At 34.9% G+C, this 14088-nt stretch overlaps 1 protein-coding gene across 1 annotated transcript in view; it reads left to right on the forward strand.

Annotated features, from left to right (window-relative positions):
- SLIT2 (slit guidance ligand 2) overlaps nucleotides 1–14088 on the forward strand; it is a 128146-nt gene that overhangs the window by 102320 nt on the left and 11738 nt on the right. Inside the window, exons 26-30 of the mRNA XM_066184901.1 lie at nucleotides 3995–4088; nucleotides 5913–6050; nucleotides 6143–6383; nucleotides 6722–6852; nucleotides 11922–12076. Of these exons, the coding sequence (XP_066040998.1) occupies nucleotides 3995–4088; nucleotides 5913–6050; nucleotides 6143–6383; nucleotides 6722–6852; nucleotides 11922–12076 (759 nt within the window). The remainder of the gene's footprint in view (nucleotides 1–3994; nucleotides 4089–5912; nucleotides 6051–6142; nucleotides 6384–6721; nucleotides 6853–11921; nucleotides 12077–14088) is intronic.

Below are 14088 nucleotides of genomic sequence, written 5' to 3' on the forward strand. Positions count from 1 at the left end.
TCATACTCTATGCAATATCTCAGTAAATGTTTGTCTTCAGCTTGGAGGGTCGTGTTCATTTGTGCCAACCACATAATTCCACTGGTTTCAATGCTACGCTATACCAGAATCCAGACTCCCTTAGATTAATTAAGCCAGATGTCTTATGAAAAGAGTTATTGCTGGTTCTAATTAAACTTTGGAAGCTTTTCACAGGATTTTTGACACTTTATCCGCTACTTATTTTTAAGCAAACTTGTCTGTTCTTTATTACGTACAGAAATGTTCCCATCTTTCAAAAACATAATTAGTTAACCAAGCTCTTACAGAAGCCTCAGTTACAATATTTTTAGATGAATAAAAGAATATTGACTCACATACTGGTGTCAAGCTTCCTTGAATTGAGATCTGTTTTCACAACCTTTTCTGATGATTTTGAAGGATGCTCTTTAAACCTTGTATTATGTTTCTCAAATCAAGAAACTCTCTGAGATTTCCTTCCAGTAAAGCCAAGGAGCCTAACTTGGTAAACCCGTTTTTTTTTGTCTGATGAGTGTTTCACTTTCATCACTATCTTTTCTTTTCAACAAAATTAACTACTCCTTTTCACCTTGTCTCATTTAAATTCTGAATAACAGAATGGTTTTTCAGTGTGCTGAAGGAGGGGTTTCTTTACCAGGAAACTATATTCTTCAGTGTTTTAGATTCCATGTCCCATAGTTTACTTACCTTTTCTTTTATCTTTTTCAGAAACAGTTTTATTTTGGAATGCTCCATTCAGAATATTGATCTATTAGCATTTATTAATATTAACAGTTATTATCTATTAGCTCTACAAGACATTTGAATTATCTTAGCCTGTTCTTCTGGTATTTACGTCTTCATTCAGAAATTGAGTATCTGACGTACATATTTGGATTCAATCTTGATTTTTTCTTTATTGATCCTGTGTACAAATCTGTCATTAGTGATACCTTTTTTTTTTATAATTAAAGGTTGTACAATAAGTAAAGCTAACTTTTGTGGTCATAGTATTTTTTACGTGAGTCTTTACATGGCCACCATCCTGTTTCTTATTTGCTACGGACTGTTTAACTAAAATTTCAGGGTTATGATTCACCATGCATACAATTTGCAAACGCAAGGGAAATGTTTCCTTAGTTTTCTGCTGTCACAGCACAAAAAGTTCTGCTTCTATGTGCTTTTCTACAGAGCACTCAGATAAAACTCTGACCATAATCTCAAAAATGCCTGGTGATATTTGGTGATGTTTGCAAGCCATTTGGCTACAGTATGCCTGGTAGTGTAGCAGCGATTTTATAATTTGAAGTGGACATTTTTCAAAACTGTAAACCTGTTTAAAACTTAAATGCCCAATCATTATGTAGGATTCACAGCCAAGAGTGGGAAATGAGATTTCAAGTGTCCCTGAGCACTCTGCATGAGGTGATGCAGCTTTCAGTGTGGTTCTGAAGATATTAGGGCCGGCAACTTATGGATACAAAAATGCAGTGTAAGAAATCTAAGAAATCAGTAATCTAAGAGATTCTGTATTTTATGAGTACTTGAGAGAAGATTTACAAAATTGTACAGGCTTAGACACTATTGAGTAAAACTATTTACCACTCAAGTTATTTCAGAAATCTCTGCCAATGATAATCTAAGCCCAACTAATATCCTGCAGCAAGATCAGTTTAATGAATTTGACAGGAATGGTAAGAATGCTTGTTCTTATTATTCCACTCCTAAATTGCCATTTCAGGTAGTTTGGTTTTCTTTTCACTGAACTATTGCTGTGAATGTGTAAGGGACAGTAGGCTCCAGCCCTGCTTGGGAGATAGGCTCAGTGTGTCACTTTCAGAAACTGTGATACGCTGTCAGATTTAATAATCTTGGGAATATTTAGCGGTGCTTTTATCCAAGTTCTTTTTAGTACTGTACAACCACATTTTTATTATTTGTAGTTGGGGTGTCAAGTATTTTCAGTTCTGCATGTAATCTAATACACAATATATGCCATAATAAGATATTTGCCTAGGTGTGTGTATGTCTGCATACATATCCACATATATGTGGACACATACATACATTTCTAAACTATGGGAATGTGCACAAACTAGGTTAAAACAACAGTAATTTTTGCTTACTCTACTCCCATGATCCTTTAAATCTGAACTCATTGTTCCCATACTTAAATCTAACTCTTGAACACTACTGGTCTTTAAACAGATTTCAGCTATTAGAAATTCTGCGAATTAACTAAATGCTATGTATGTATTTGTTTGAACAAAACCCTTTGAAAAGAGAAAGGGATCTGGGTTTTGTTTAATATATTGTGGGATGCAAACAATCCCTGGTATTTCAGGATTCTTTGTGCAGTGACCTAGTCATAACAGTTTTACATTTCCAGACTAATAATTCCATTGAGAGCTTGAAGAGGCTTTGAGGATAGAATTATAATCCTTTGTATTAGTCATCTTCAGTGGTCTGCATTTGATCTCCATTCAATTTCCTACATATATTGACTAAGTCACATTTTTACTGACAGTTTTCCTGAGGCTCTTAAGTGACCTCTTCATGAGGGCCATTTTATTATGTTAACTCAAACCTTTATTTAGTTTTTAGAGAAAAGGCACTACTTCCAAATTGGGAATGTGATTTTTTTTTTTGTTTATTTACTTATTTATCTTTTTTTTAAATCTTTGTGTAGAACCAGTCTGTATCTTTTGAATGGCTGCAAAATACTTGTCCAGCTGTTTTTTTGGCTTGTCCTCTCATTTTTGAAGATGTAGAGGTCCCATTTCTTTCCGCACTTAGTATATGTTTTTCAGTTGTGTTTTTAACCATGACCCTCTTTGCTCCTGCTTCAGTTTTGGCTTTTTCTCTACCTTTGCTTTAATATAGGCTGTTCCTCAGCTATTTTTAAGGTTTTGTTTATTTTTCCACTACCCTGCAAGCCACTGCCATGCTCAGCTCAGTAAAACTGAGGGATACCAAATGTCACCTCTTTGAAGGCAAGTTTAATTTGAGCAGTGAAAGTCTCTGATCATTTTCTCCTTTCTTCTGCTCTTTTCATTGTCATTGTAATGTACAGTTTTACTTCTCTTTGCTTGCCAGCTCATGTTTTATTACAGGAGAAAGGACAGGGACAGACCTACTCCTTCCATAGTTTTAGAGTCTGATGGACCTGTCAGTCTCTGAATTCAGCAGACACAGGGTTTATATCTGTTTATTATAAATATATTCTTCATATGGATGCTATTTACAAACCTGTGTTTCCCTTTCATAAAATTGCAAATAAAACAATTTTTAACCATATTAAAATACTTTTTAGATTATAAGCCCATTTTGGAAATTAGAGCCACTACCTCTATCATCAGGGAAGGATAGATATTTTACATAGATTATTTTTTCTTTTCTTTTCACAGAACAGATTATAGATAATTATGGTACATTAACAAATGCAAAAAAATGGAGAGTCATATTTAAGGAAAAGTAGAAAACAAGTTTTCATTTTTGGATAATTGGAATTGTATTGACATGCAATGATATTAACAGTTTTTTTTCAGGTAATAGATTACTTATAGTGATAGTGCAAATCTGGCTATTTCTGTGTGTAATGTGCTTAGAAATAAGTAAAAGAAAACCATATTGATTTTTTTGTTGTTCTAGTGAGTTTAATTGCTAGTGTTACTATATAGCAGAGCTAGATAAATACTGTAAATGAAAAAGAATTACAAAATTAACATTTATATCTATGTATAGATGATTTGTGTTGAATTTGATATTGTTTATAAAGGAGTTACCAGGTATATTATTATTTATTTTTATTTTTTCGTTATTACCATTTATTTATTAGTATTTATTATAAAGGTATTCATTACTATGTAAAGAAGTATGCATATTTTAGTATTAGCAAAGGATATTGAAGCCATTGCTTTTAAAATTCTGTTCATTGCTATTTCCAAGTCACTGTGACATTTTCACTGAATTGACAACATACATTATATTTCAGGTGAACTCTGTGAAGAGAAATTAGATTTCTGTGCCCAAAACCTGAATCCTTGCCAGCATGATTCAAAGTGTATCTTGACACCCAAAGGATACAAGTAAGTCTGAAATGTTGTTAGAGTCCAACTGAATCGAAGTTTGTATTTTTCAATTCTGCTGAGCTTCCTTTCCTTCTGTTTAAGTGGAAGCCAATTCTATTCTCAAAATACTAATGGCAGAACAGGCCATGATTTTCATGTAAAGCTGCATTATTTTCTTAAGTATGTTTTACTGGGTTTTACTGATCCTTAAAAGGTCTAATTCCAACCAGATTGTAGATAGAAACACAGGGTAGTCTTTATTTTGATCTATACAAAACTCTTATAGGAGTTTGAGCAGTAGGAAAATAATTGCATTTAATTGAAGTGGAATAATTATATTGCTTTTAGAGAAGTAATTGTGAAAGAGATTATTAGGAAGGCACACTGGAAGGTATAAAGTAAAGAAGGCCCTCCCCAGGAAAGCTAATCTTTAATTACACCATATCCTTATCATGATTAATTAGTATGCACAATTTAAAGTTGTTTTAATAGGCTTTAGGTTAATAAGTACAGGAAACCTGCAAATTTAAATTGTTCTCACAAGTACCTATTTTATGCACAGCATGCTTTTGTGCTAAAATCAGATTATTTATTGTCATTCCCACTACTTATGAATTGACATTTTATTTAAAATATGGCAAAATATATTAAATATTTAGTTGAATGTGAAATTCCGTGCATAGTTTCAGACTGGAAAATAGAAAAATTGTTGGGTTTCTGTTGTAGTGCATTATGGGGTTTTTTATGCCACTTCAATAAACCTAGTTTAGTGTCTAATACTTGTCCAGTTCATTAATCTTTCCTGTTACTTTTGAATCAGAAAATAGCACATGCAGTATACTTAAAGATGTATCTCAGTCAGATTTTTAATAGGATGCTTTGTATTCTTTTTCCCTTGTCTTGGTTCCACCTGTTGTTGAATAAAAAATGAGACATATTTGATTGAAGTACCAAATTTAAACTCACATGGCTATTTAAAATTACTCTTGCCATCTTAGGGCAAATTTTAGATAGTAAAAGAAATAACACTGAGGAGGGAATCACAATATCTAATGAAATCAATTAAAAACATCTTAATTTTTAAAATTATCATATGGATGCATGGATTTTTAATATTTTTCAATAATTTTTTTACAAAGTTCTGGGCATTCACTCAGTCCTATATATGAGAATTCCCTGAAGAACTGACACCAACATTAGCAATGAGAGTTGCACATGGAAAAAAAAAACCCCAAACAAACCAACAAACAAAAATCATTACATACTGTCTTGAGGATCTGCTGTTTCTAGATCAGAAGGGATTCAGGGAGGGCAGATGACAGGGAGTATTATTTGTAATAAATCACACTTTAGAACTTTATAAGCAAAAAAATATGCATAACCTTTAAACTGCATAGATGGACCATTGGTCCATTCATAGCTGTTCAGTTGACAAAGAAAATAACCATCAGTACAAGCACTGGATTATTTATCTTGGTTTCACCAGCCAAGCATGTTGATTATGTTTAGTGTTTGCAGCCATGAGTAACATCCCTATGTGTTGCTCATAAATTCTAAAACCTGTCTAAATTATTCATGAGGGCTCTCTAGATTTATTTGCACACAATTATTTAATATAATGGAAGGTGTGTAAACATTTTAACTAGCAAACCTGTATTCATTACATATATAGATTCCCTGTCTAACAGTATGATTAAGCTATACAGTCTTTGCACACAAAGTATTAGTAATGCCTTTTTTCCCCTTGATTTTTGAACAATACAGTAGTTCCTTAACTTCGTCATAATCACACTGGATTATTAAAAGGCACTGTGCTATCCAATTTGCTTTCCTGTTTTACAGATGTGATTGCACACCTGGATATGTAGGTGAGCATTGTGATATTGACTTTGATGACTGCCAGGACAACAAATGTAAAAATGGAGCACAGTGCACTGATGCAGTTAATGGATATACATGCATTTGCCCAGAAGGGTACAGGTGAGAAAGATCTGAAGGCAGTATGAATATGTATGTCTTCTGTCAAAGTTGTTTTTTCTTGGAAACACTGATTGTTTTCTGTTTTCATTTAGTGGCTTGTTTTGTGAATTTTCACCGCCAATGGTTCTACCTCGCACCAGCCCTTGTGATAATTATGAATGTCAAAATGGGGCCCAGTGTATCATAAAAGAAAGTGAACCAATCTGTCAGTGTTTATCAGGCTACCAGGGTGAGAAATGTGAAAAGCTGATTAGTATAAACTTCGTCAACAAAGAATCCTATCTGCAAATCCCTTCAGCTAAGATACGCCCCCAAACCAATATCACTCTGCAGGTAAGTTTGCCTGTGTTGTGGATCCTCTTTTCTGGAAAAGAGAAAGAATGAATTTTCATTGTGTGGAAAATGACCCAAAGTTGTCATTGTCTCACTTAAAGAGCTTTTCACAGTTTGAGCTAAAAATCCAGAAGAGTTAATGCAGTAACTCTATGTTCACATTGAAGTAGATGGGCTTATTGATGGGAAGTTGAAGAGTTTTGTCAGCTTATCCTTCAAAAAAGAATTTTATAATGAAGTTACAGACTATGGCAGTCAATTCAGAGATGCACTTAACCCTTCATTTTTATTAAATACCTAATCTTAGTTGTTTCGAAATATTTCTGTCTTTTAACTAGATTGCCACAGATGAAGACAGTGGGATCCTGCTGTACAAAGGCGATAAAGATCATATAGCAGTGGAACTGTACCGGGGTAGAGTGAGGGTCAGCTATGACACAGGATCATATCCTGCCTCTGCTATTTACAGGTGAACCTAGATGAAACACATTTTTTATTGAAACAAAACCTATATTCGTTACTTATATCAAAGTCACATTTTTTAATACATGGTTGAAAGAAATATATGCAAATTAATGTGTTGTCAGACACTTAAAACTTCTTGCCAAAAGATGTGATTTGGTTGGCAAGTGACTGTAATGCAGATATGTCAGACAAACAATATATTTTTTGATGCATTAAAATAGAATAAGAGTTAGCTCTCAGCAGAATATTTGTACATTTGTGTAAGAGACACATGTACCAGTGGAGTTTTTTCTTTGTTGTAACTGCCAAATAATTTCCTGGTGTGCTAAGTAAAATGAAAAACTACACTGTATAAGCAGAAATTAAATAGAAGCTTCTCTTCTCTGTTAGGCAGTCATATAATGTGGGATTTTTCCCTGGCAAGTGAAGAGAAAGCTAAAAACTTGATTCTGAAAAAAGGCACTACCTTTGAAAAAGAAATGGCTTTTGCTTCCAGAGTCATTAAGAGAAAGAATCCATAGCTGCTTCTGTAGGATTATTTTTGAGAAGGTTTTTTTTTTTTTTTTTTAATCGTATTTCTCTGGTTCTCTGAAAAATTGTTATCTGAATTTTTGGGAGGTATTGTGTAACTTTAGAAGAATTAGCAAATAGTCATTGCAAGAGTGAGCAGAAAGACAACTGGCATCACTTCCTGGCCTTGACTGCCCGCTTGGTGCTAAAATTGCTTTCAGAAGTAAAGGGGGAGTATTACATCACTTTTCCTTGAATCTTCTTTTTGCTCTATTTACACCTTTTGTTGTAAAATTATATATAGGTATATTTTCTTTTTAGAGTTTTAACAGTGACACTGTTCTGCATTCTATTAGGGACATTTCAGTGAAAACACATTATATTTATAAATTATTATATTCCTATTTGAAATAATACTGTTTTTCTTTTCTCCCTGGGTTAGGGCTACACAAGAAGTTTAGATTCTTTTTTCAGGAGTTTAATTGCTTTTGTTGATTGTTACCTTAATAGGTACATCTGTCTGAGAATAAAAAGCAATAGGACTAAGGGTCATATATTGTTCCAAGTTATTTTGGCTCTCATTTCTTTAATCTATCTAGAATACTGCTTCCCTTTCAAAACATGTATTTCCTTCTCAAAAATGTAATGCTTTCTCTGGCATTATTGACATATAATAAATACTGGTAATTCACACTTGTCCATTATAGTTATCTAGAGAAAGATTGAAAAATGGTACTCTCACAGGGGAAAAAAACCAAACATGAACATGGAAGAGGTTAACAACAAACTGAACAATTAACAAAGTCCCAATTAGGTTACTGTTACAAAATAAGAAGAAACATCTCCCCTACATAGTTGATCGTCTCTTCTGAATTACGTGATGAATGAAGAATGCAAATGTAGTGAAGAGAGGGATGGGAAATGTAGTGACATGTTGCAAAGTGGCACAGTTGTTTGATGAAGCAGATACACAGTTTGAGTGTTATTATTTTTGTTTCTGTTATTGTTATTGACCTCCATTTCATTCCTAATAAGCATGATGGCGTGTCTCTGAGATATTTGAGAACTATCATGTAATAATCCAACTGAAGTGAAGTCTTCTGCTGTTGAGGAAAGGCTGAGGGCATACCTCATCTCTTTCTACAACTGTCTGAAAGAGGATTGTAGCCAGGTGAGGGTCAGACTCTTCCCACAAATAAGCAATAGGACAAGAGGAAAAGGCCTCAAGTTGCACCAGAAGGGCCTTAGATTGGATATTAAGAAAAATTTCCTCATGTAAACGGTTGTCAAGTGTTGGGACAGACTGCCCAGGTGTAGAAATGGTGTAGTCACCATTCATGGAGGCATTTAAAAGAAGTGTAGATGTGGCACATAGGGACATTGTTTGGTGGTGGACTTGGCAGGGCTGGACTTGGTCTTCGAGGCTTTTTCCAACCTAAATGAGTCTGTGATTTTGTCACTCTATATTGGAAGCCATTTCCACATTTGTGTATAGGTATATACATGCATCTAGTGATAGCTCTACAAATACTGTTTAATTTCTATTTCAGGTTCTAGAAAGGAGTATGTTGTAGCACAGAATCTTTTACACATTTTATTCAAATCCCTTCATTATTTCTAGCTCTTACCATTTTACTCTCTCAGAATCTTCATGATATCTCCTGCTCTTTTTAAGGTCTTTACCTTTTTTTTTATCCATTCATTGCATGTTGTCTTTCTGTACCTTTGTTACCCATTAAAGCTGTCTCCTGGAATGTGACCAGTCCTTCCTTCGTACCCTCCCTTGTTTCCCTCCTGTCTTCCCAGTTATGGGAACTGACTGTAGGATAAGCCGTCATCCCAAAAGCACTCATCAGTCAATCTGAGAAACCAGATGATGTCACTGCCAAGACCAATAAATCATGTTTATTCATTAGAGATGGTTATTTGGAAAAATTTGATCCACTTGTGTTTTGTTCTGTCTGGGCATCCATTTTAAAATGTTAACTCTTTTTTACACAAAAGAAAAAAAAAATCTTTTCATTCTGGAAACTAGTTTTCATCATATTTTATTGGAAATGTGGGACTATTTCTTCCCTGATCATTCTTCCCTGATCATTATTCTTCTACAGAGTACCAGAAGTCTTAAATCAGTACTTCTTACAGCTTTTCATTACGATCTATGCATTCAGCTCTCATATCTCCAACAGGAAATGGGCTAGAAGTAATGTAAGTGCATTGGCAGCAAATATTGCAGATATGCCTTGAGTTTATTTCCCCTTCAATTTAAGTCACCCTTACCTAGGAGGGTGTCTCTTTCTGCAGTAAATTTTATCCAGTGAAACAGTTTAAACCAGAGGCTTTTAATAATCACTCCTACCAGAGATGCATTAACTTTACACATTATGGTTTGTATATCCCTGGAATGACCCCTTGCTTTTAAAATGTGTTGCTCTTATTCTTTTAAATAATATGTAGTGAAAGGTTTAGAAGTTGTAAAAAAAGTTTCCTTGAAACAAGAACATTACATTAGGGTTTCTTGCTTCCCAAAGTCCAGAATTTTAAGTACTTTTTTTTTTTTTTTTTTTTTTTTTTTTTTTTTTTTTTTTTTTGCCTGGGTTCATTGAAATGTGTTAAGTAACTTCATCACAGCATCTTTTATATTGCTTGATCAGAGCAAACTAACTTCTTGATACCTGGAATAAATCTTCCTCTTTAGGAATGATAAACCCTGACCATTTCCATTCCCCCCATGGAAACTGGCAGTCCCCCTTCTGGCAGCTCCCATAAAGTGTTTATTGTGCCACTGTCTGCTCTGTCATGTGTTTGCACTCTCAAATAGAGCTGGGTTTATGTAAAGCATGCATGCTACTATGCAGATCTTTGATCCACAGTGAGCAGAAGCTGTTCACAGAGCTGGTAATAAATGGCTAAGAAGCTATTTAATGTGTCACAGCTGTGAAGGACCAAGTGTGCTGCTGATCTGTTCCATGACAAAGGCAGTTAGGTTAATTAAAACATCACTAAGGATGTTTTAAGGTAATTTGCTTGATTTTTGCCTTGAGATTTAGGAACTTAATCCCTTTCAGCTATCCTGCTTTCTCAATGAGAAGAGCTTACTGACTGTGTGACTGTCCATTTCAGGCCATTATACAATTGGTTCATTTAAATAACTTTTTTCATAGGATTAAACTCACTTACTTGATGGTGCCCTGAAACAAATAAAGGCTTTCATGAGAATGATTTTAATGTCTGGATTCTGGACTACATCTCATACCTTCCATGCATATATTCAGCTCTATTTCTCCTGTGGAAAATGGACTACAAGTTATGCAAGTACAGTGATATATTCAGTCCCAGAATTGAGTAATGATATTCTTCCTTCTCTGATGTAGTTAAACTGTCTTCAAGTGCAGAGTAGTTCCTGCACTTAAGCACTTGCTATGTAGATATTGAGGCTGATAAGCACCAGCAGCCATTTCTTGTGCCTAGTAGCATGAGTAAGGTTGTCCTTATTCAGGGTAAGAACCATGCTTGAAACAAGAATTTTCACCTTGAGAACCTTCAGGCATTCTCATTCTAGAGAGTTTTTGTTAGTAAGCAGAAGGAAATGCTATATGTAGATGAGGAGGAAAAAAAATCATATTCACTGTACTAGCCAGAAGCTGAACACGCTTAAATTACCATGCCCAATAAAGATAACAAATAACTTTATTGCACGTGTCGGTGGAGCTGTCCGGACCATTGATATGATTTCGTCTGGCAGGCCTAAAGTTAGATGCAGTTCTATATTCCATGAAATAGTAGATTTATGTATCACTGGAGTTCACTCAGGCCTTCATACTCCCAAGATATGTAAACTCACACTCTGCAAAATGTAGGAAACACATAGAGTTGCGTGCAAATATGATCTTGAAGTAACATTAGAATCACATAATGGTTTAGGTTTGAAGGGACCTTAAACAATCACCTAGTTCCATCTTTTTTGTTGTGGGCAGTCACAACTTCCACTAGATTTAAGTTGTACAAAGCCCCATCCAACCTGATCCTGAGCATTTCCAATAACAAGTCCACAAATTCTCTGGCAACCTGTCCCAATGTTTCATATTAACCCACCCTCATATTAAAGAACTTTTTCTTTATGTGACTTGTTTTACTTAAGAGTTTCTATCTGATCTATATCTATCCTCTCTCAATTTAAAAGAGTGGGGCTGTGTCTTGTTACCCCTGGCCCTGGTAAAAAGTCTCTCTCTATCTTTCTTGTAAGTCCCCTTTCAATATTGAAAAGCTGCCAGTAGGTCTCCCCAGAGCGTTCTCTTCTCCAGGCTGAACACCCCCAGCTCCCTCAGTCTGTCTTCATAGAAAAGGTATTCCAGCCCTGTCATCATTCATGCAGAAGAATGGATGTTGTATTCTATTGGCTTTTAAGCATATGTGCATGTCTTTGTTTAAAATGTAATTTTCAGGAGAATGCACTCCTGGAGGAGTTCTGTTCTGAAACTGTATTGACTCATAAGGGGGGAAAAGGTAAAAAGCCGTTCTAACCTGACCATCAACTGTTTATTATTAATGGTTTTCTTGCAGTGTGGAAACAATTAATGACGGCAATTTCCACATTGTGGAGCTGCTAGCTATGGATCAGATTCTATCTTTATCTATTGATGGAGGAAGCCCCAAGATAATTACCAATTTGTCCAAGCAATCCACTCTGAATTTTGATTCTCCACTGTATGTGGGAGGTAAGAGGATCTTATTGCTTCTTACTAGAGGTATTATAGATAATTTACTCTGGTAACATGCTTTAAGAAACACGTTCTTGTGTTTCTTAGAGATTCATTCATTGACATAACACCTTAAGATGAAACTTTGGCAGTTAATGTCAATAGCTTCAATTTTAAGAAATAATATGTCCTCAAACTACACTGGTTGCTTTTTTATAATTATGTTTATTTTTATGACTGTAAAATTTTGTCATTTTCTATGTTATTAAGCTTTTTATTATACTGAAGAAGTCTGCTTAACATATTGTAGCTGCATGAAGATTTAGTAATGCCTATTCAGAAAGTGTAGATTGGTAACATTCTGTTTTGCTCATTTTACATGCCTATTTCCTTGTACTGATATCTGCAGGAAAAGGATGATAGCGGTGTATAAAGCCATGAAGTATAATTTGTCTGGAGATCTTACAGTGTAGGGCTGATAGGAGTTGGGACACTAGGTAAGAATGTGCCCAGACAGTTGCCTCACTCTATGAGTCAGGGCTTGGCTTTTGTTTGTTTGAGAAGAAAAAATGATTTGTTTCATTCTTTAACTTGAGCAGCTAAAGTATTTGAAAAAATTTGATCATTTGATGCCATTTTACTCTGTAGTACTATGAGTTGAAATACATTGTTTTAACTAGCAATTCCTGATGGATTTCTGATGGATCTGTGCAATCCAGGTAAAAGTCAGAAAATTCAGCCAACACTTAATGCCTCCTTACTTGGTAGCAAGTCTGAGTTCTTAGTGATCAGAGATTCAGTATGGTTTTTAAATACTTTTTAAATGCTACAGATTCTCATGTTCTACTTAGTTTAACCTTATACTCTTGCAAGAGGCATGTGAGGAGTTTTATTCTGTTCTGTTCTTTCTGTTAAAAAAATACTTTTATTTTGCCTAATTCTTTTATGTCTGAGAATAACTTTTTAAGCATCCTGCCTCCTTGCAAAAAGCTATGCCATCAGTAGTGCATTTGTGTGATGTACTGATGCCTTCAAATGAGGGTTGCCCTGTAGAAGCACGCTGCCTTTTTTCCTGTGTATCACTTCTGTTAACAGTGCCCTATGCCACATTGGGGAGAAGAGGTTCTAGACTCTAATAAGACACTGACTGCTTGCTTACCTGTATTGTCGACATCAATTTGTTTAATACTGCTGAGGCCAATTGTGCCACTTGAAAGCTGAGCTTAGTGCAGAACAATAATCCTCCTCCTGTCTCTTATAAGCACCTTCTGATGAAATGAGACTAGACTGCCAACTGTAAACATTTATTCTGGGCACATTCTTACCAGTGCGATGTTGATTTGTGACATATGGTTCTCTTCCTTGCTTCTTCACTCTGTGTCTCCATTAGGAGAATCATACTGATCTGCATCATCATCTTCAAGTATAACGGGAATAACTGTTAGAAATAATCTTTTCTCTTAGTGGCTTGATACCTAAGAGCAGCAGTCTTTTGCATTCTAGTGCATGTTCCTTAGGGAGGTTCTGTGTTTATTCTATTTTAATTCTTCCCATTCAGGCTCTAAACAGACAATTATTTCTGCTATCATAGCAAATGTTGATCCAAAAAATAATGAAAACCAATCATAGAAGCCCATGGTAGCAAAATAAAGGGAAAAAAATGCGGTAGGTTGATGTTCAGCTCTTAATCTTTCCTCTTCTTTATCTAATTTACCTATTCATGATTTTTAAAATTCTCAGGATGGGCAATTTTTACTCTTGTATCTTTATATTACCCATCTTTTTGAGGTTCAATAAATTTTTTCTTACCCAACTATACCTAGATTTTTTAGAGAATTTGATTACACATTTTCATCAGTTGAGAACTTAAATTCTCACTAGGTTTTTATGCAGTATTTTTATCTTTGCCAAAGTCTTAGTTTGACACCTAAATCATCATGTAGCTTACACTTACTCTTACCACTTTCCTGCTAAAATGGCATTTCTGATAAGCATCACCTCAGTTGGCAGGCTGAAATTCAGACTTGACA

Source organism: Chamaea fasciata, unplaced genomic scaffold (assembly GCF_029207755.1).
Source record: "Chamaea fasciata isolate MVZ Bird 193981 ecotype frontalis unplaced genomic scaffold, bChaFas1.0.hap1 SCAF_6, whole genome shotgun sequence".
NCBI classification, from domain to species: Eukaryota; Metazoa; Chordata; class Aves; order Passeriformes; family Sylviidae; genus Chamaea; species Chamaea fasciata.